The sequence below is a fragment of the Mytilus trossulus genome, chromosome 6, assembly GCF_036588685.1.
Source record: "Mytilus trossulus isolate FHL-02 chromosome 6, PNRI_Mtr1.1.1.hap1, whole genome shotgun sequence".
NCBI lineage: Eukaryota > Metazoa > Mollusca > Bivalvia > Mytilida > Mytilidae > Mytilus > Mytilus trossulus.
The window spans coordinates 2,518,881-2,541,334 of record NC_086378.1 but is presented as its reverse complement, the minus strand read 5'-3'; the positions used below and the strand labels follow the sequence as shown (position 1 = coordinate 2,541,334).

The 22,454-nt window shown below is 30.6% G+C and overlaps 1 protein-coding gene across 1 annotated transcript in view; it reads left to right on the top strand.

Annotated features, from left to right (window-relative positions):
* The window catches only part of LOC134722266 (pleckstrin homology-like domain family B member 1), a 103,948-nt gene that overhangs the window by 22,591 nt on the left and 58,903 nt on the right, over positions 1–22,454 (top strand). The window contains exon 4 of the mRNA XM_063585874.1: positions 1,566–1,688. Within this exon, the coding sequence (XP_063441944.1) occupies positions 1,566–1,688 (123 nt within the window). The remainder of the gene's footprint in view (positions 1–1,565; positions 1,689–22,454) is intronic.

Below are 22,454 nucleotides of genomic sequence, written 5' to 3'. Positions count from 1 at the left end.
GCATTGAGTGTGCCAGAAAATATGTTGTAAAAACTTGATGTTCGTGACGTCACATACAATATGAAAACTTGATGTACGTGACGTTACATACCAAACAATGACGTCATTCCAAAAAATTACCTATTTTTAGAAAAAAAATTCTTAAGCAAAAAAAACCCTAAAAAACTGACTTAAGTTAAAAAAAAAAAAAAAAAAAAAAAAGGTATGCGATACGGGTTTTACCATGCGATACGGGGTATGCGATACGGGTTTAGCCATGCGATACGGGGTATGTGATACAGGGTAGGTGATACAGACTGGAAAAAAGAACCTTTATTAGATATACAAAATAGCTGTATTTTGTACTAAATATATGATAAAGATAAATATTTACTGTTAACATCACTTATGAATTTGTAAATAAACACAGACTAGCCAGTGGTCACTTAAACGTCAGTTTCAGTTCTATGGAAGATAAAACTAGTAGATAAGACACCTTCAGTATGTTCATAGCAGTAAATTATCTATTAAAAACAAGTATGATCTCCTATAATGTCCTAAGTAACAAGTTAATGAAATTTTATATTGACCATATAATACTTAATACTTCCATGTTTTCAATATATTTGATTCTTTAACGTATAATTATGAGCATTTCTGAGTCTTGATGTTGGCATGAATGATTCAGAGGATATGTTCCAAGTCTTATCTATTGTCCGTTCTTAATTCAGTCTTCAAAAAGAAGATCAGAAACCTCTTTGCTTTTTGACATAGCCTTTTGATGACAAACAAATAAGATGGGTACCTCCTTAATTTTCTTTCCTTATTCATTCCAATCAATGATTTGTATAGTATACAAATCCTTGTTCCAATCAAATCTTACAGCCACTCCTGTGGTACTTTAGATATATCTCAGATTCTTTCCTGAAAGTTTTATTACTTTGCTATCAACAAGGTTTAGGTTTTATTTTTTACATCTGGTGTTTAAAAAAAACAAGATTATGAAAAGGAGTTAATAGGAAAATAATTATTCCACAAACATGAAAGATAAAACTTTCTTTGCAGAATCTGAAACAAAAACAAAGTTAAGTGGAGGATATAAGAACTATGTTAATTAAAACGTAATTATTACAAGGACTGGTTGTCTAGATAAACTTACAAATTTCTACTGGTTTGTTTACTTTGAACATCGAACAGGGAACCATATATTGGATGTAACTTCAGTTTCTCAATGGACTTGATGTCTACACCAAAACTTCATTTGTTTTGGCTGTTTACTTTTGTATAAAGAGTTTTGTGTACAAGCAAGTGTGCTTATATGTAACTTAAAATCTATGGTTGATACAATGTAACTTCTTGTCGGGATATACTACAGATATTTGCAATGTGAGCAAACATGAATGAGTTTGAGTAAGTATACAATGTAAATGAGCTTATGACAGTAGATAAGCACACACATTCAAAAATTATGATTAATTTATTGCATATTACTTTTTATCTTTATTTTCGTTTCATGTAGAATATATATAAATGTATACATTATCGTTATTTCACCACAAATTCATGTTATATTTATCTAATTTTAGGATGTATGCTGTGTTTAGGACGTTCAAACTACTTTAGATTTAACCATCCACAAGAGGCCAAGAAGATCAAAGAAGCACTGCCAAACTGTAGAATCTCCTGTGCTCCTATTGACTTTCTACAAGGTTTGTTTTATAGTTTACGGAACTTTTAAAATAATAATAAGAGATTAGAACAGTCTTCAATCAAAATACTAGGGGGCCTCAGTTGTTGATTGGTCTAATAGTCCAGTCAAACTAAGATTTAACTTCAAACTAACAGAAAATGTGTTGGTTCTAATCTACAGCATTATACCCTTTATATACACAGAAAAAAAGTCCCAAAAAATCTAACTTGAGAAAAACTCAAAATCAGCATTTTAAATTTCCTATGGAAATTAACTTTGAAAGGGCAAATTACTTTTTTTTTAAAGTAGTTCATCTACTGTTGCAGAAAATTAATGCTGAATCTAACCTTGTATTTAGATTTTCAATATTGGACCATAAAAGGTAAATGTCCAATTTAAAAGTGTTAAGTTCTTAGAACACATTCATTCTGTGTCAGATACCTAAGCTGTGTCAACTTTTTAATCACAATCCAAATTCAGAGCTGTATCAAGCTTGAATGTTGTGTCCATACTTGCCCCAACCGTTCAGGGTTTGACCTCTGCCGTCGTATGAAGCTGCGCCATGAGGAGCATTTTATTCTGTATCTGTGTTTTACTTAGGCCTTCTGTATGTTACCTATAAAGGATTATAGTGACTTTTTCTTCCCTAAAGATACTAAGCTGTATGGCATTAGCTTTTGAAAAAAATTCGTACCATTTTATAATAATAAAAAAAATATTGAAAATAAATGTATCAAAAATAATACTTGTCATAGAGGAATAACTTTCATGTTTTTAAAACTTAGTATTAAATAATAATGAAAAGATTATAAATCATAGTTTTAAAAGAGTAGTGTACTTTTATAAAATTTAATAATAAAAACACATAAATTAAAAAAATCATTTCATTGAAGAAATTCTTTCAACAAATTAAAAAAATCAAAATTGAAATGGAATTTAAATGGTTGTCTCTTTAAAGTTTGCGTAGCAGAATAAATAGTGCATTTGAGTAATAAATATGACCTTATGACTACCAGAATAGAATCTACTGATATTACATCATAGATTACTTAACCAAAATTGAATTTAAAATATTCTGTTTACATTTACATATCAAATGAATAGTGATAAAAAACCTGTCTATCTTTACCTTGTATTTGTACAGTATACATTACACAAAATAGTTTATATAATTAATGAAATGAATACATTATTTCTTGATGACATGGTTTTCATCAAACATTATTAAAGTTTAAAGTTCTCATTATAAATCAGCCCCTGGTGAGCCTCCAGTGTATTGAAGTGTATCATAAACATTTAGTAACCTGATTTTTACCTGTGTGTACCTGCAATCACTCATGGATTTTATAACATAGTTTTGCATCCCCCAATTTTTTTCTGGATACTATATTTTTATCATGGAACCTCCAAAATCAGGTAAGATATTTTTTTTACCTTAAGTATAGTTTGTTTGTCATACCTGTACCTCGTTAATCTACAGGTGTGTTCAAATGTACCTCAATATGTGGTGTATATATCAAAGGGATTTGTAATACAACAATTTTGAAACAATTTAATGAAAAGTTTTACGAAAACTTGTAAAAAGACAACTCTTAAAACTTACTATTTTATTTAAATTACCTTTTAAAGTTAATTTACAAATATGTACACTTAGAGTTCAGTCAGAACTACATGCCTAAAATTTAATCTATAAATATTTTAGGGATTAAGTTTTGTAGATTTATAATGTAGATATAACCTTACAAAGATATCATACGACCCAGGCCTTTTATAGAGCAGAAACACATGAATAGGCAAAATATATCAACTGTTAGATTATAAAGAAAAACAAGTCTTTGATTTCCTTATGATGTATACTCAGTATCTATAAGGATTTATCTAGTTGTGTGGTATTCTAGTTTTGTGAATGAAGGCCTTAGTTAAGCCATATTGGGTATAAAAGGGGATATACTTTCAATGGCTCTCAACAGTATTAAATAACTGAATGAAGTTGATCTATGGAAGCTTTCATCTTATTTTTGAATGCTTTTTCAAGTATTGCAGAACAGTTATAATCCTAATTTGAACACGGTGATACAATGGTTTTGTCAATTACTATGTATGTTTCAAAGCTCAACCACACCATGGATGACCAGTTTATTTGAACTCCACTTTTTGATGCCAACATACACACTCTTAAAAAGTGTCTTTTGTATTTGGACTGGTGTTATCAACATGCTGCCAATATCTTTTGTTGTTGGATTGCTAAATTGTCTACATATATGCTCCATGTGTTGTTTGTTTTCTGCAGGACATTTTTTTCTTTACATTAGATTGTTGTCTTGTCAGCTTATACTCCATGTCTTTTATTATTAGACTGCAATCTTGTCAATATACTGGCCATTTGTTTCATCTTCATTTTCTTTGTTGGATTGCTGTTGCACACTCTGAGCATGTTGTTGGGTTTCTGCTGTAATATCAACATACAACTCATCTATTTTGTTAAATCTGACATCAAAATAATAACTTACACCTCACTTTCAAAGTTTATTAAATCTATATAATAGAAGCCTAGATAATAATAAGAATTTTGAAATATAATAGTTTTGAATATTTAGAGGAAAAGACAAGCAGAACAAATGTATTGCAGCCTTCATTGGTTGATATGATTAAACTTTGGAAAAAGGGGGGGTACTTAATTTAAGTTAGACAGCAACCTAAGAATTTGATAAGACCAAGATAAAAAATAGATATAGGTATAAAAATATATAACTGTGGTGTATACTTTTCTGAATGATGTAATATTATAAAATTCAAGACGAGAGACATTCCCTAATGTTTGTGTTACTAGTACATAACTGTTTATACTGCCTTGTTACATGTGTAACGAGGACAGTGCCTTGTTACATGAATGACTGGTGTCATAACAATTTCTACTTTGTTAAATCAACTTTTATGTGAAGATCACAATCTAATATAACCATATATAGCCCCTTAGGACCCCAAAATATCTTGTTTATAATAATGTATTTAAAATAAATACCTTAAGGGGCAATAGAGAGATCAAATATTGAAGGGTGTGACAATATTATTAATAAATATTGACTTTCCATTATTAATTTCTGATGGGGCCAAATAAGAAATCTATCAAAGAACTTTGTGTTGTAATTATTAATGTAAATTTAACACCTTTATAATAATTATTTAAACGTCCTTTGTTATGCATGCAATTAGTACAGAAGGCAGATTAAATTATCCCTTTGTCATTATTCATATTGTATAAGTTCGGTCTGTGGTGTTTATATCGTGGTTAAAAAATGATGCCTATTTTTTTTAAAGTTTATCAATGTTCTTTTATTTGTGATGTAAACATTCTTTTTTGCCAATTAAAACCTAATTGTAAACAAATATTGACGTAACATTGGTAGTAGGTACAGGACTTTACTGTACTAAATTTTTAAAGTAAAATTTGTATAGAATGTGAAGATTACATGTGGCGAGTTATTTTATCAGTTTGAATCTTCATCAGATTTAATATATCGTGTCACGTAATTTGTACCTTTGTTCCTTTACCTGACGATCTTTGAGATGGATTACATGTATAAGATAGAGTACCATACTTAATCTTCTTCAATTTACTATTTATCTAGTAGGATTACTAGTTTAGGGTTTGAATACCGTACCACAATAACACGGAGACTATTCATCCTTGCACATCACAGCGTGTATATCATTGTGATATGAAGTATTATATAATAAGGGAGATAATTTATCACCTTGTCTGATACTTATCAATAGTGTCAAATTTATATAGCCTACAGAATAAATGAAAATGTCAAAATTTAAATATTTAATACTACAATGAGGGTATTTGTGATATCCTTTATTATTATTGTTTTTTATGACAAAGAAAATTTGAATTTTAAAAAATCGGAAATAAAAGAGCGTAACACGGTTTCTATTGTCATGTGATTTGTAACTGTATACATGTAGTGTATTATCCTTTGTCAGATTAAAGGCTAAGAGAATAAGATGGATTACAAGTAGAGACTTTTAACAGTTATGCTTACAATTCTGTACAATACATATCATTTAATTACTGGGTAGAATCAGGCTGCCAGCAAGTTCATACAGTCTAAAATGCAGGGGATTTAAAGATCTTATGTTGATGACAAATAAGATCTGAGTATTAGGTTTTTTACTAGCAGGAAAACTATAACATGGTTAAAGTGAAGAATTAAGGACAGTTTTTAACTAACAGAAAATATGAACATAGTAAGATTCAAGAACTGAGTACATAGCAATGTTATGAAGTATTGGATATGCTCATTTATAAAGACCTTACAGTGACCTACCCTACAATTCATTTGCCCAACTTTTATGTTAATTGGTCCCTTGTGAAAAGTTGTCTCATTTCCAATTTTTCCTTTCTTCCAATTAATAAGAAATAAGAACTAGTTAAGGGGTTGAATATTGTACCTTTTTTGTTCATAAATTAGGCCGTTAGTTTTCTCATTTGAGTTGTTTTACATTTGTCATTTCAGGCTTTTATAGCTGACTATGCAGTATAGGCTTTTCTCATTATTGAAGACTGTTAATAATAACAATGGTCACCTATAGATGTTAATTTCTCTGTCATTTGATTTCTTGTGGAGAGTTTTCTCATTGGCAATCAAACCACATCTTTTTTATAGGTATTGTAATCCATAACTTCATGAAAAGTTACCTACCCTATGATTACTCACATTATGTTATTTGGTCTCTTGTGAAAAGTTGTCTCATTTCCAATTTTTCCTTTCTTCCAATTATTAAAAACAAGAACTAGTTAAAGGGTTGATTACCGTACCACTTTTGTTCATAAATTAGGCCATTTGTTTTCTCATTTGAATTGTTTTACATTTGTCATTTCAGGCTTTTTCTAGCTGACTATGCAGTATAGGCTTTTCTCATTGTTGATGGCTATATGGTCACCAAAAGTTGTTTCTTCGTCATTTGGTCTCTTGTGGAGAATTGTCTCATTGGCAATCAAACCACATCTTTTTTATATGTATTGTAATCCATAATTTCTTGAAAAGTTACCTAGGAAGCAATATATTATTCAAACATAAGACATTTATTGTCAATCATCTTTATCTTATAGTATATGAGGAAGTGATGGATATTCATGAATGAGATAGTAACCTAGTGACACAAATCTACAAAGGTCATAAAGAGGTCAAGGTATAGGCACATGGTATTTTTTTGTAAATTTGTTGTTGCTTGATTCTTAAATGTATCATCCACACAATTCATAGCCCAGGCACTTAAGGGGGCTCCTGGGTATAAATCAAATTTTTTTTCTAATATAGGATTTCCTTATATTTTTTTATAAATGAACTTTATACTATACTTAATAGAAAATGAAATAAAAAAACGAGGTCACCGTCCATTTAAGCTCAAAATCTGCCTCCAGAAGAAGCATACATTTTTGTTAATGTCCTTTTTTTCTGTTGAACTAATAGGCGAAATTGAGGTAATATCAAAATTAAAAAATAACCTAATTACAGAAATCACTTAAATTTTACAATTATATAGCTTATTTGAAAACAATAATAAAAAATATAGGTCACCGATGAGTTAAAAAAGATATTTTAAATTTAATGCCAAAAAATGGCATTTTTGCACCAAAGGGAGATAACTTAATGGAGCTTTTTCAAGGTTATAAACATTTTAAAAGTCATCTGGGGCCAAACTGAAATAATTTTTTGGGTTGATTTTTGTGCCAAATCATAAAGTAAAAACTAATAGTGTAATAAATAAAAATTTTAATGAAAAAATAAAGGTTTAATTTTTTGTTGAATTTTTTGTAGCCAAAAGCCTCCTGAAAGACTTGCCATAGGTGTTAATATTATTCCCATATAGTAGAAGACCACTGTATTGTCCCTCTGAATATGAGTATTAGAATTTTAGGGATATCTGATGAGAAGCATTTTTTGGACTAACTATTGTTGCCCATTATTTATTCTAAAATAATCTTGAAGAATGAGTTGATAAGAAATTTCAACAGTCGATTAACAGTTAATATAATGTAAGAGGCAACTGTAAAGAAAACACCATTTATTGTGAGGCAAATCTTGAAAATGTCATTTATTTCTTGAAATTTGTTCTGATATTAATCTTTATATAATTGCTCAAGTCCTATACAAAATCTTGCATTACTATAAAAAAGACAAATTCTATTCATTCACAGGCTTCAAAATAACATTTTGTGCCTGAAAATCCTTTCTGTTCAATTTAATCTGATCGTTTTTCATCAAAGTAGGTCTGACAAATGATGCATTAGAATTATAAGGTTAAACCAGGACAGTAGTCACAATATAAAACAATAATGTTTTGTAGTCTTGTTTGATCTGACAATTCTGGTGCTCATCCTTTTATTTATGTTAACAAATCTGTCTTTTTATTTAGTCAACTCCCTTATGTTTGCTACCCTTGATCAAATACTAATCTGCTAAGCTCAGGGGTGTTAACTTACAAAAGAAGCTTTAAAATACAATTTGTTATACAATATGTTAAAGGATCTAGACAATGTTTGCACATATTTTAAGAAAATGAAATCTGTCAGGATTAAAATTTGCTGCATTTTCTTTGAAGGAAAAGAATTTTAGAAAAATATTTATGAAATGGTGGAAAAACAAACTTGGTGACATATGTTTTTCTTTAAAGATATTTGTATTGGACAATGAAAGTACATTTGAATGTAAATGAGGTGAACACTTGTTATAAACAGGAAGCTTATCGTTGTAAACATGGGACCTAAAAGGACCAGTAAAGTTTTCAAAGGCAGACCAAGTTTTACAATAACATACATTAAACCAGCGACAAACAATCTATCTTATGTTGATCCATTTGATACTTTGACTTAAAGCTAGGTCATTAGACCTCTCTGTTCTGTTAAGCTTACAAATATGAATTGTATTTTGTCTATTCCAAAGTTATAGCAATTTTTCTTTGGTGCAAAATCTAGTACTTTTTGTTGGCATCTGTTAGTTTATTTTGGGCCAGCTGAAGCCTGTCTCCAAGTGCCTTAGTTTCTCGCTGTATTGAAGACCTGTTGGTGGCCTTAGGCTGTTTTCCACTCTTTTCGTGGGTTGTTGTCTCTTTGACACATTCACAATTTCCATTCTTAATTTTATTCATAATGGTTCTTTCTCTCAAATGTTTTATCAGATGTTTTCAGTTTTGGTTTGTCAGTATTCATATAAAAGAATAGTTCTAAAAACATTCTTCATAGTATCATGAATAGAACACCATGCAGACATAATGAAATGATATTGTTACTATTATTATTTATGTTACATCACAGATAAGTAAGGGATACCTGATCAATGTAGATTAAAGTCAGAATTATTTTTGATAGTTCATGGTAAATTGTGTTTTAATGATGAGGAAAGACTTTTATACAACATATGTTCAAAAATTGAAATCTGACCTGCAATCAAGATCTTTCTGTGTAAGTTGAATTTTATTTCAAATGAAGGCTTCAATTGATTTTAACATAGCTTTTACTGTCACAATATATTACTTTTGGATCCCTTTAATGACCCCCTGCTATGTTGATATTTCAACATTATTTCAGGGTCTTTCCTCCCACAAACCACCAACCCAGCATTCTTGTCTGGTAAAATTTTTAATTTGTGGTTTAATTTTGTTGATATTTTGTTTGAAGATATTAAATGGAGAGGTGTTTAAATGCCAACTTAACATTAATGTTAAATTATTCACAAAAAAACAACCCAAAAACACAGAAATGTTAAAAAAAATCTTTTGAAGAAATAGCTAATAGAAATCTTGAATTCTACTGCTGTATTTTTGTCAGGAATCTGTGACTTTTCCTGAATACTTTTAAACTTTCTATCAAAAATATGTATAACGGTCCTGAAATATGATTACTATTTATTGCAAATGACAATAAACTAATCTATCAGTATAGGTTTAGCAAGGAGGTTATATGGGTCTCAAATAACCTCCTTGGGTTTAGTATTCCTTTGCTCATAATAGGCAGCAAATTTTGAAATACTTTTGAAAGTTTGTAGAATAGTGTAATCAAGTTTGTAGCAAAGCTTTATACAAAGAATTCATAATGACTAAACTCAGTAATGTTTCTTTTGCAAGCAAATAAAGATAATAATGATGATGACATAATGATATCCTTTTTAGAGGAAATGGAAAGGAAGATGGTCTTTGATAAAAAAAAATATGTTTTTATTATCCAGCAACAAGGTGACAAAACTAAAGACTTTACACTATTGTATAGCAGTTGACTTTGTCAAAACTAATGTTTTTATAATCCAAGACTATTAGGTAAAAGAAAAGGTAACAAAACTAAAGACTTTACACCATTGTATAGCACTTTATAGCAGTTGACAGTACATGTCACAATTTTGTCTTTAGACATTCAATATAAAGACCACATGTCAGATGTCTTGAAGGAAATTATTTCTATTTAATTGCCTCACACATCACATAATAATGCAAATCTCTTATAATTATAGAGGGGGTATTAGGAACATACAATAAGATAAGGTCAGGTGTTAACTCCAGGTGTGGGACTTACAAGGCATTGATCCTGAGCATTTATAGGGACTCCAGCGAATACCTCACATCAGAGTAAAGGTCATTCAAGGTTCCCTGGGAAAGATTATGGAGTTCAATCTTATAAGTAAAGGTTACCCTCTGTTACACCATCTGAAAAGACAATTTTAAAATATTTAAGAACATATTCAAATTGTATTATAAGACTAAATAATATTTAGGGTCAAAAGTTTAGAGAGAAACAGTGACTAACTGAACTTATACAAACATATAAACAACCCTTTACTGGAACTGACTGTCTGTCTTTGTCTTGTCTGTCTGTCTGATTGAAACTGCAATTATAAAAAAAAAGGCTTTGAAACTGCTGGTCATATATGAAATAACCAAAACAAAGCTATGGAAGATGAGATATAAAATTGTTTTGTGTAATTCTATATTTAGGTCTGAATATGAAATGTGTTATTTTAAACAAAGTCCTTTAAGGTTATCAGATTCTGCATACTTATATGGTGACTGAGCATGAATACTATCTATATTTAATTACAGCAGAGTTGTATATAGTGCTTTAAAAAAGTATATAAACTGATTAAAAAAATATTATGCTTATTAAATGATATACTTTATGGAGGCTTTATCTTGTCATTTGAAACCATTACGAGACAGGTCATTGTGCTCAGAACTATACCTAACATAATTTTATATATATTTGACCTTAATTAAAGGTCGTAACACTTCAACCCTCTGTGGACAACATTTAAATAAGGTATAATTTTAAAACTAAATGAAGCATGTAAGAAAGATGTGTCAAAATCTTGGCATGTTAATCCAACCATGTTTTTTATTGGTCAAGCGTCAGAGGTGAACTGCTGGATAAGTTTGTTGCTTCAGGGGTTGTAGATCAGTTTGTCTACTGTACTGTATAAACATTTAAAATTGATGAGTATTTTTGCTTTGTAGTCTAAATGAAAAGAACATGTAGGATTTCTTTTGAAAATCATATCTTGTATCTCTTTGTAATTTTTAAGAGGCATAGAACAGGAGAATCAAGTCTGATTTATAGTCTTTTTGGAGATTTATGTCTTGTGCTCAAAATTTTTCTCATAATCAAAACAGTTTTATTGTACCAGTTAAAAAACATCTGCAGGGTGAGTACAAAGTACAATGCTCTGCACTTTAAAGAACCATCACAACAACTCTATAAGATAGGGCTTCTGTTTCTTGTTGTATGGCAAAACTTCTGTATTGTCCAATATATTCTTGTTTTCCAGTGACAGTAAAAAAATTCTGCCATCCATTTTTCAATACTTACCTTGCTGAAAATAACTTGTATTTAGTTGAGGTTTATGTTTTCTTGTTCTGAATATGTAATGTTTGCCACTGTACTTTAAGAATAAAGACTTCCATTTAAACCTTCCTAGTTAATAAAATGAGCTAAATACACTGGTAAGGGGGGTTCAAATGGAAGCATTGCCTATTAAGCAAGCAGCTTTGCTTGTTTATATCTTTTTCTAATAGTTGGGCACTAAAAAAAGCTCACTGCACTTTGTACGACAAAGTAAAAAAAAACAATATGAGTTCTTAGTTTGTTGAAAAATTAATAAGACTTTAGTTGGTAAATAAGATAAACCAAATGTTCATCTTGGATCTGCTCCACAGTTGAATAGTATGTAAGCTGCCTTCTGTAAAAAAAAATCCACTTTCCTCAAGAGCAGTTGTGCAAGTCTTCCTAGTGAGTAATGTTTATTTACTTAACAAATCACCATAATTTACCAACAGCCAGAGGTTATTTTATGTTAAAATAAAAGATCTTTCATCCAAATACACAAAAATAATTATCTTATGACAAATAGATGTTAGTTTGATCAGCTGTTGTCAGTTGTCTGGGGAGACAACTCATTTAACCAGCTGTGTTGGCTGGTTTCCTGCTTTACTGCTTCCTAAACATCAATTCAAAGATGTCAATATCCTTTAACTTTTTGTTGCTATCTGTCAGAATTGAAGCTGCAAACAAATAAATAAATCTGCAAAAGTTACATCTCAGAACTTAAGGAATTTTCGTAACATACTTATTCAGTCGGACATTGGTTTAATATGGCAATTTTGCTGTATCTTTAAAATTTTGAAATTATCAAATGTGATTTCATTGCAAGTTAAAGCTGTGAAGTGTTTTATTATTATGATTTGTATATTTATAAATGTTTCGATTGCTTCATTTACTTCTCTCAAGAAATTTATATATTGCATTGAAATGATTATGGCATGGAACCTCTATGTCATTACAGTTCCGTGGTGGGGGATTTGCCTCATTGGCAATCATACCTCATCTTCTTATTTTTATAAAGAAAAGAAGATTAGGGTCAGAAACTAATTTAATGTGATTTGTTTGCCTAAAGCTGAATCATTAAGAACAAAGATGGCATATAATGGTTATAACTATTTCAACTGAAACAAGGAGCTCACATTTCTTTTGTAAACAGCATAAAACATTCAATTCTACAAAATGATTGAAGTTATTTTACCAGTCAATTGGTTACAGCTGTTGAGGAAATACATGTAGGAGGATAAACATAGGTTAAGAAATATAATAAACAATTTTACAGTTGTTTATTTTATATCGCTGAATATTGGCTTTATTACTTAATAAAAATATTGTAACTTGAAGGTCTTGAATTTTGCAAATTAGACAAGGGTATAATAGTAAGAAAATAAATATGATTGTACTAATTCTTTCTAAAATAAGATATGTGTCACCAAGGTTCGCTCCAGAGCACTGTTAGATAAGGGGGAGCTAACTCGTTTGTGCTGGAACCAAGGGACAGGGGGTCAGTCTATCGCTAGACTTAATGGTCTGATAGGCATAGCTAAAACGCAAGGAAGGTTTTCATAATTTAATTACTGTAACAATTTAAAGGAATGATGATAACAAATCAATTAGTAAACAATTCCAAATAATAATAATAATCTAATTAAAGTACAAAGTATCAAATCTAAATATCAAGTCCAAAGTAAAACTATTTCTCCTTAAATGTAAAATCCAAAATAAATGCCAAAACTACTTAAACATAAAATGTAATTAATCTCAATTTCCAAATGTAAAAGTCTCAAAAATAAAACAATCTTTAAAAGTATTTTCTAAAGTTATAAATTTATGAGTCAGAGATAAATTTTGTCTCACACTACACAGTCAACTGGTAGACTGGTAGACAGTCCTATAGGGCCAGTATAATGACATGAGTAGTGTGAGGTTACGCTTCCAAAACACTGACTGTTATCTTAAAAATTCCCAAAAATAAAAGTTGAGTCAAAAAATACATTTTTGTCTAAACACTACAAAGTCAACTGGGAGACTGATCGACAGTCCTACAGACCCAGTATAACAGACTTTAGCAGTGCAAGGTTAGGTTTCCGAAAGGTGACTGATTTTCCTAAATTTCACAACGCTATTTATATTAAATCCAAATATAAATCAATATGACTCGACATGTAAATATTACTCTCATTAGTAAAAAGAGACTTTAATTAACAAAGACTAATCCTAGTGACATGTATGCTAATTACAATTAATACTTCAAAATAAAGTGCTTTGAGCAAACTCTGACATTCCGAGTACTAATGCCACAACATAGGTAAAATTAATTAAACAGATTAATGAAAACTTTTACAAAATACAAACATTAAATTTTCTTTCATAAATTAAAACATTTTTTTATCCAAAATAACACTAACACAAATTTAAGCCAAATAACACACCATGACATATTCCCCCCTACTCCAATATGTTTGTCCCCAAACATGATATATACATTCACATATTAACATCTTAAAAAGAGTCTTTATACACTCCAATAAACTATATATAACCTGGTGCCAAAATATATACTTATAATATATAGCAACAACTATGTAGTTCAACTTGCTAGCTCCCAGCAACCTATATTCCATGTGTTTAACAGATGAAAAATAAAATAACATTATAGTAATCCAAAATTCAAATTGATGTAGTGAAAAGAACCAACAGGCGTGCACTCCTACTAATTCCTAGAACCACAAAAAAATAAAGATAGAAACTGATTGTTTTTCTAAATCCTGCTGTCTTGGAAGGTTGCTATGGTATTACATAATAAGCACCATCATGATATTCACAAATTTCTAAATGATCTGAGTTGGTAATGTCAAAGTTCTGTTCTTGTAAACTGTTTTTGCTTTGTTGTTTCACAAAAGTTCAATCCTATAAATAAGCTCTAGCAAGTAATGTTCAAAATTATTAATTTCTGGTAAGATGTCAAAAAGTTAAAGCACTGTTTCTCCGATTATTGCAAACACCAGTCGAAGGACACCTATTGCATCCTTGCTCGTTGATCCGTGCACTGCTGCAGTGGCGTCTAGATGACGCAACTGACGTCGACCGACACAGCTCCAAGATGGTCTACTGTCAAATAAACAGCTCACTCTATGATTCTCCAGTCCAATCTACACAAAGCTCCTCTCCACTATTGTAGTAAACTGGAAACCCGCTGTTCCTGGTATTACACTGGATAGCCTGGCACATCTGTCTTTTTGGCAGCACCATCCTTTTGAAATCCTTTTTCTACCCATGATGATATTTCTATTCCAATTACCAAACTGAAACTTAAAGTATTTTTGTCAGTATATTGTTTATGTTCTATTCTCTACCTTAAGTTACTCATCATATTCTATTAATTACACAAATAAAATCTCTCCTGAACTAAATATTAAATTCTATCTACTATGAGTCAAATTTCCAGATCGTATAAAATTATTTGCACAAGTACAGTTTCTCCTGAACTGAATTTTATCTCCTGTAAAGTTTTTTGCACAAATAAATATTTATCTAAAGTTAACAGATTCACACCAAGAATCAACATACATCTATACTTTTCACTTAAAAGTTATTAAAGTGTATTATAATAGGCAAGATGTACTTATCTTTTAGTTATGTGTTGTTTAATCTGCAACTTGTCTCTCCTGCTACTGGTTCTCTCTTCCTCTCATTGTCTCTCCTACTGTTGTCTCAATTTTGAAATTTTAAGTTTTAAATAATTTTGAATGAATATTGCCAACCTACATTCTAGCTATGCAGTTTCAGAATCTAAATTGAATCATGCCTCGGGTCAACTCCGCCATATCTGTCACCAAGGTTCGCTCCAGAGCACTGTTAGATAAGGGGGAGCTAACTCGTTTGTGCTGGAACCAAGGGACAGGGGGTCAGTCTATCGCTAGACTTAATGGTCTGATAGGCATAGCTAAAACGCAAGGAAGGTTTTCATAATTTAATTACTGTAACAATTTAAACGAATGATGATAACAAATCAATTAGTAAACAATTCCAAATAATAATAATAATCTAATTAAAGTACAAAGTATCAAATCTAAATATCAAGTCCAAAGTAAAACTATTTCTCCTTAAATGTAAAATCCAAAATAAATGCCAAAACTACTTAAACATAAAATGTAATTAATCTCAATTTCCAAATGTAAAAGTCTCAAAAATAAAACAATCTTTAAAAGTATTTTCTAAAGTTATAAATTTATGAGTCAGAGATAAATTTTGTCTCACACTACACAGTCAACTGGTAGACTGGTAGACAGTCCTATAGGGCCAGTATAATGACATGAGTAGTGTGAGGTTACGCTTCCAAAACACTGACTGTTATCTTAAAAATTCCCAAAAATAAAAGGCGAGTCAAAAAATACATTTTTGTCTAAACACTACAAAGTCAACTGGGAGACTGATCGACAGTCCTACAGACCCAGTATAACAGACTTTAGCAGTGCAAGGTTAGGTTTCCGAAAGGTGACTGATTTTCCTAAATTTCACAACGCTATTTATATTAAATCCAAATATAAATCAATATGACTCGACATGTAAATATTACTCTCATTAGTAAAAAGAGACTTTAATTAACAAAGACTAATCCTAGTGACATGTATGCTAATTACAATTAATACTTCAAAATAAAGTGCTTTGAGCAAACTCTGACATTCCGAGTACTAATGCCACAACATAGGTAAAATTAATTAAACAGATTAATGAAAACTTTTACAAAATACAAACATTAAATTTTCTTTCATAAATTAAAACATTTTTTTATCCAAAATAACACTAACACAAATTTAAGCCAAATAACACACCATGACATATTCCCCCCTACTCCAATATGTTTGTCCCCAAACATGATATATACATTCACATATTAACATCTTAAAAAGAGTCTTTATACACTCCAATAAACTATATATAACCTGGTGCCAAAATATATACTTATAATATATAGCAACAACTATGTAGTTCAACTTGCTAGCTCCCAGCAACCTATATTCCATGTGTTTAACAGATGAAAAATAAAATAACATTATAGTAATCCAAAATTCAAATTGATGTAGTGAAAAGAACCAACAGGCGTGCACTCCTACTAATTCCTAGAACCACAAAAAAATAAAGATAGAAACTGATTGTTTTTCTAAATCCTGCTGTCTTGGAAGGTTGCTATGGTATTACATAATAAGCACCATCATGATATTCACAAATTTCTAAATGATCTGAGTTGGTAATGTCAAAGTTCTGTTCTTGTAAACTGTTTTTGCTTTGTTGTTTCACAAAAGTTCAATCCTATAAATAAGCTCTAGCAAGTAATGTTCAAAATTATTAATTTCTGGTAAGATGTCAAAAAGTTAAAGCACTGTTTCTCCGATTATTGCAAACACCAGTCGAAGGACACCTATTGCATCCTTGCTCGTTGATCCGTGCACTGCTGCAGTGGCGTCTAGATGACGCAACTGACGTCGACCGACACAGCTCCAAGATGGTCTACTGTCAAATAAACAGCTCACTCTATGATTCTCCAGTCCAATCTACACAAAGCTCCTCTCCACTATTGTAGTAAACTGGAAACCTGCTGTTCCTGGTATTACACTGGATAGCCTGGCACATCTGTCTTTTTGGCAGCACCATCCTTTTGAAATCCTTTTTCTACCCATGATGATATTTCTATTCCAATTACCAAACTGAAACTTAAAGTATTTTTGTCAGTATATTGTTTATGTTCTATTCTCTACCTTAAGTTACTCATCATATTCTATTAATTACACAAATAAAATCTCTCCTGAACTAAATATTAAATTCTATCTACTATGAGTCAAATTTCCAGATCGTATAAAATTATTTGCACAAGTACAGTTTCTCCTGAACTGAATTTTATCTCCTGTAAAGTTTTTTGCACAAATAAATATTTATCTAAAGTTAACAGATTCACACCAAGAATCAACATACATCTATACTTTTCACTTAAAAGTTATTAAAGTGTATTATAATAGGCAAGATGTACTTATCTTTTAGTTATGTGTTGTTTAATCTGCAACTTGTCTCTCCTGCTACTGGTTCTCTCTTCCTCTCATTGTCTCTCCTACTGTTGTCTCAATTTTGAAATTTTAAGTTTTAAATAATTTTGAATGAATATTGCCAACCTACATTCTAGCTATGCAGTTTCAGAATCTAAATTGAATCATGCCTCGGGTCAACTCCGCCATATCTGTCACCAAGGTTCGCTCCAGAGCACTGTTAGATAAGGGGGAGCTAACTCGTTTGTGCTGGAACCAAGGGACAGGGGGTCAGTCTATCGCTAGACTTAATGGTCTGATAGGCATAGCTAAAACGCAAGGAAGGTTTTCATAATTTAATTACTGTAACAATTTAAACGAATGATGATAACAAATCAATTAGTAAACAATTCCAAATAATAATAATAATCTAATTAAAGTACAAAGTATCAAATCTAAATATCAAGTCCAAAGTAAAACTATTTCTCCTTAAATGTAAAATCCAAAATAAATGCCAAAACTACTTAAACATAAAATGTAATTAATCTCAATTTCCAAATGTAAAAGTCTCAAAAATAAAACAATCTTTAAAAGTATTTTCTAAAGTTATAAATTTATGAGTCAGAGATAAATTTTGTCTCACACTACACAGTCAACTGGTAGACTGGTAGACAGTCCTATAGGGCCAGTATAATGACATGAGTAGTGTGAGGTTACGCTTCCAAAACACTGACTGTTATCTTAAAAATTCCCAAAAATAAAAGTTGAGTCAAAAAATACATTTTTGTCTAAACACTACAAAGTCAACTGGGAGACTGATCGACAGTCCTACAGACCCAGTATAACAGACTTTAGCAGTGCAAGGTTAGGTTTCCGAAAGGTGACTGATTTTCCTAAATTTCACAACGCTATTTATATTAAATCCAAATATAAATCAATATGACTCGACATGTAAATATTACTCTCATTAGTAAAAAGAGACTTTAATTAACAAAGACTAATCCTAGTGACATGTATGCTAATTACAATTAATACTTCAAAATAAAGTGCTTTGAGCAAACTCTGACATTCCGAGTACTAATGCCACAACATAGGTAAAATTAATTAAACAGATTAATGAAAACTTTTACAAAATACAAACATTAAATTTTCTTTCATAAATTAAAACATTTTTTTATCCAAAATAACACTAACACAAATTTAAGCCAAATAACACACCATGACATATGAACTATGTAGTCTGTTTATTGAAAAGTTCATAAGTTGTTGAAGTTATTGAAAGTGTATAGTACAGCAAAGTTGTGATTTGTTGGCGTGTTGATGGATTCGAAAGTGCAGTACATTTTTGGTTACCAATGTATGCTCATTTTCTGCTTAGGCTTGTTTCTATTGGCAGACAGTAGAGTTTCTTAGTAAATTGTAGAAGAATCACCTCTCCATGTAGCATTAAGCATGTTAAGCATTTCAAATTTTATTATAATTACCTCATATAGCCTTTCAATTTGCAAACCACAAGCATTGAAAACCGACCATTTGAGTCTTTGACCCATTTCCATAACTTTATAAACTTTCAACATGCATGGTTGAATACATAGCTGATAACCTTGTGTGGTTATTAAGTTTTTTGTTCATTTATATATTGGAATATTGAAAAGTGTATACTATCCTATTTTTTTTGGTATTTAAGAATGATTTTTGTTTGTCATGACCCCCTGAGGTAACTAGTTTATAAATTGATTTAAGAGTTGTATGTATTTTCTTTCATGTGGTTATCTCTTTAATTGTGGTCAGGTGTATTTAATGACAGATGAATGGACAGTCCAGTTTTTATCACAAATAAATTGTTTGTTAAGTGTCATCATATGCCCAATCAAAAACCCATAAATGTCCAGCTTCAGGGGCTCAACATGGGGATAAAGTTTACTCTCATGCATACATTTTGAGTCCCATAGATATAAGTTTGTCCAGTTGTTAGACTACTGTGGATTCATTATTATTAGTTGGATATCAATTTTCGCGGGTTTTGTGGGTACAGCCGAACCACAAATACAAATGTTCAAGGAATTACAATTTTTCTATAGGCTTTGTATGTATGCATAGATTTACAAAACCATGAAATCAAATATTCAAGAAACTGCAAATTTTCCATGAAAAATGATACCCGAGAAAATAAAAGAATCCACAGTATGTATAAGTATATAATATGATTGTTTAGAGAAAACAAAATTGCACAAAGTGCCCAAACTTTCCACAAATAACTGATATATCCCTTCACATAATGCTTGGATGAGTATGAGAAGCAGGGGACTTGATGTTTTCGTCTGTCATCAACTTCTGGTTATATAGGAGTTTAATGTTAAGTAGATGGGATTTTAACATGAAAACCCATCAATGAATATATTATGGTGAATCTATTTTATTTTAGATTTATGCATAAAAAGTGGATAACAATTCATATTTGTAAAGATATTGGTAAAGATCTGAAGTGAAAGGTTTAGCAGAAAGTTTGACTGAAGATATATGAATTCATAGTTAATTATTTATATGGAGTACAGTTATGTGAACCAGGAATTAAATAAACTGCACAAACCTAAAAGCTTTTATTCATAATTTTACTCAAATCTGGGACTGTTATACATGTTAGTATGATAGTCCTTGCAAAAATTAAGTCGTTCTACTCAAATACTTCTTTACTTCAACCAACAGAAATTTGTACCAACAAAAACTAAATTAATCCATAGTATATATGATGTGTTTAACAGTCAAGCTGCTGCATATATACATACTGTTGAAGCACTTTTATAACAAGTTTGTATCTGTTGCACATTGTCCAGTAGACACAAATACAGGTATTATTTGATGTATTGATGTTACACTATTGTTTTGGGTAAGGTTGAAGGTTGGTATTTCTTAAAATGTTTAAATCTGCTACATTTGTTTGCACCAGTCAGGAATATGTTGTAATAGTTTTCCTTTGTTGATTTGGTTCATATGTGTTTTTTCTTTTCCTTTTTTTTTTAAATAGATTTGACTGTTAGTTTTCCCCTTATAATAGTTTCACACAAGTCAGTTTTGTGGCCCATTATAAAGCTTGCTTTTTAGTGTGAGCCAAGGCTCCATTTTGAAGACTGCAATTTGACTTATAATGGTTTACTTTTACAAATTGTGACTTGGAAGGAGAGTTGTCATTAGCACTCATACCACATCTTCTTGTATATATTCTCGCCTCTGGGTGCAGGAATTTCTCGCTGTATTGAAGACCTGTTAGTGACCTTCTGCTGTTGCCTGTTCTATGGTCGGGTTGTTGTCTCTTTGACACATTCCCCATTTCCATTCTCAATTTTATTCTTGTTTCATTGATTGACGTGCATGTAAATCACAATCACAAATGCCCTGAAACTTCTTGAGTTTATTTCAAATATTACTTATTTCTATAATGGAAATATATTGCCTTAGTTAAATATTTTCATCTTCTTATTAAAGCAGTTTTTCAAATGATCAAATTTTAGTGGAAATTCATCCTTCGGATAAGAAGTTAGCCTTTGGATAAGAGAACTTTTAAGATTTGTAAATATATTGAATAAGTTGTACTTCAAAAGACCAATGTAAAAGCTGTGATTTTATATTTGAAATTGATTGCCCTTAGTTCAATGTATGTTTAAAGCACATGTCAAATGTTTTAAATCAGTTTGACAAGCTATTACAATTCATGTGATTTAGGTGTCAAAAACTTGGCTATTACATTTAGATCTATGTTATTACCGACAATTACAGGGCACAGACATTTATCAATGTAAACATAGGCATTCAAACATTCACATTTTTTATTAGATTTGTAAAAAATCAATATAAGTATTTGTTTTGTTTGGACTGAGAAGTTAAATATATAATTTGCGGGGGCAATTGGTATTTTAAAAAACTGTAGAGAATTTCAGGTAGGTCATGTAATTGAAAGTTAAAAAGTTGTATTTGTGTCATACAAAAAATGAAGTATGTTACTAGGTCAAAACTATAAAAGACTTTTATATGTAAGTCTTATCTTTTGATAGCTTGCAGAAGAAGAAAAAATGAACATTTTGCATTTTTTTCTATGTAAAACATGAAATGTTGTCTCCATGCCCCTGGTCATGATTGTATTTAGAATCTTTGTCAATAAGTACATGATTGTTATTTCATAACAGTAAATGTCATTTTAATTTTTATTCTAATTACTGTCTCCTAATTTCACACTTATGTATTTTTTATGTTCAAATTGGAGCCCTCTCTCCCAAGATATTTTCTGATTTCTGATCTGTGAACCAAGAGAGATAACTCTATTAGGATTTTTGGTACAGATTAAAGATTGAAATAAACAATTAATTTCCCCATAGGCGACAATGGTAGCCTTTTTCGAGATACAGACTTTAGAAAGTTGATTTTCTTAACGAAACTTTGCTAGAATCAAAGAAAAGTTATTAGGACAGAATTTTTTGGTCTAAAAAATATAGGGTCGCGTTGCTTTTCTTAGCGTATTTTGTACTTATCTCCCATGCCTATCAATTTTGCCCTTAAAAATACGGGTCTTGTCCTAGCGTTGAAAAGTCATCTCAGTGCCTTTAGGGCTACGGAATAATTTTTATTTTGCCTTATGTATAAAGCAGAGTGCACGAAGTCTCTAAAAATTAAAAATAACGGGAGCACATATCGACCAATCAGGATTCGCCATACTCTTAATTCTGAATACCATGTTATGCTCATAAAATGGCTGCGCCCATAAAATCTAATGGTGTATTGTAACCTATAAGTCAAACAAGTTTTTGATATAATTTGTAAAGAAGAGAATTTAAACAAAAAATTGTTTGACACTTTATTGAATTAAATGAGAATTAAATGTGTTATGTTGGGTCAACAATGT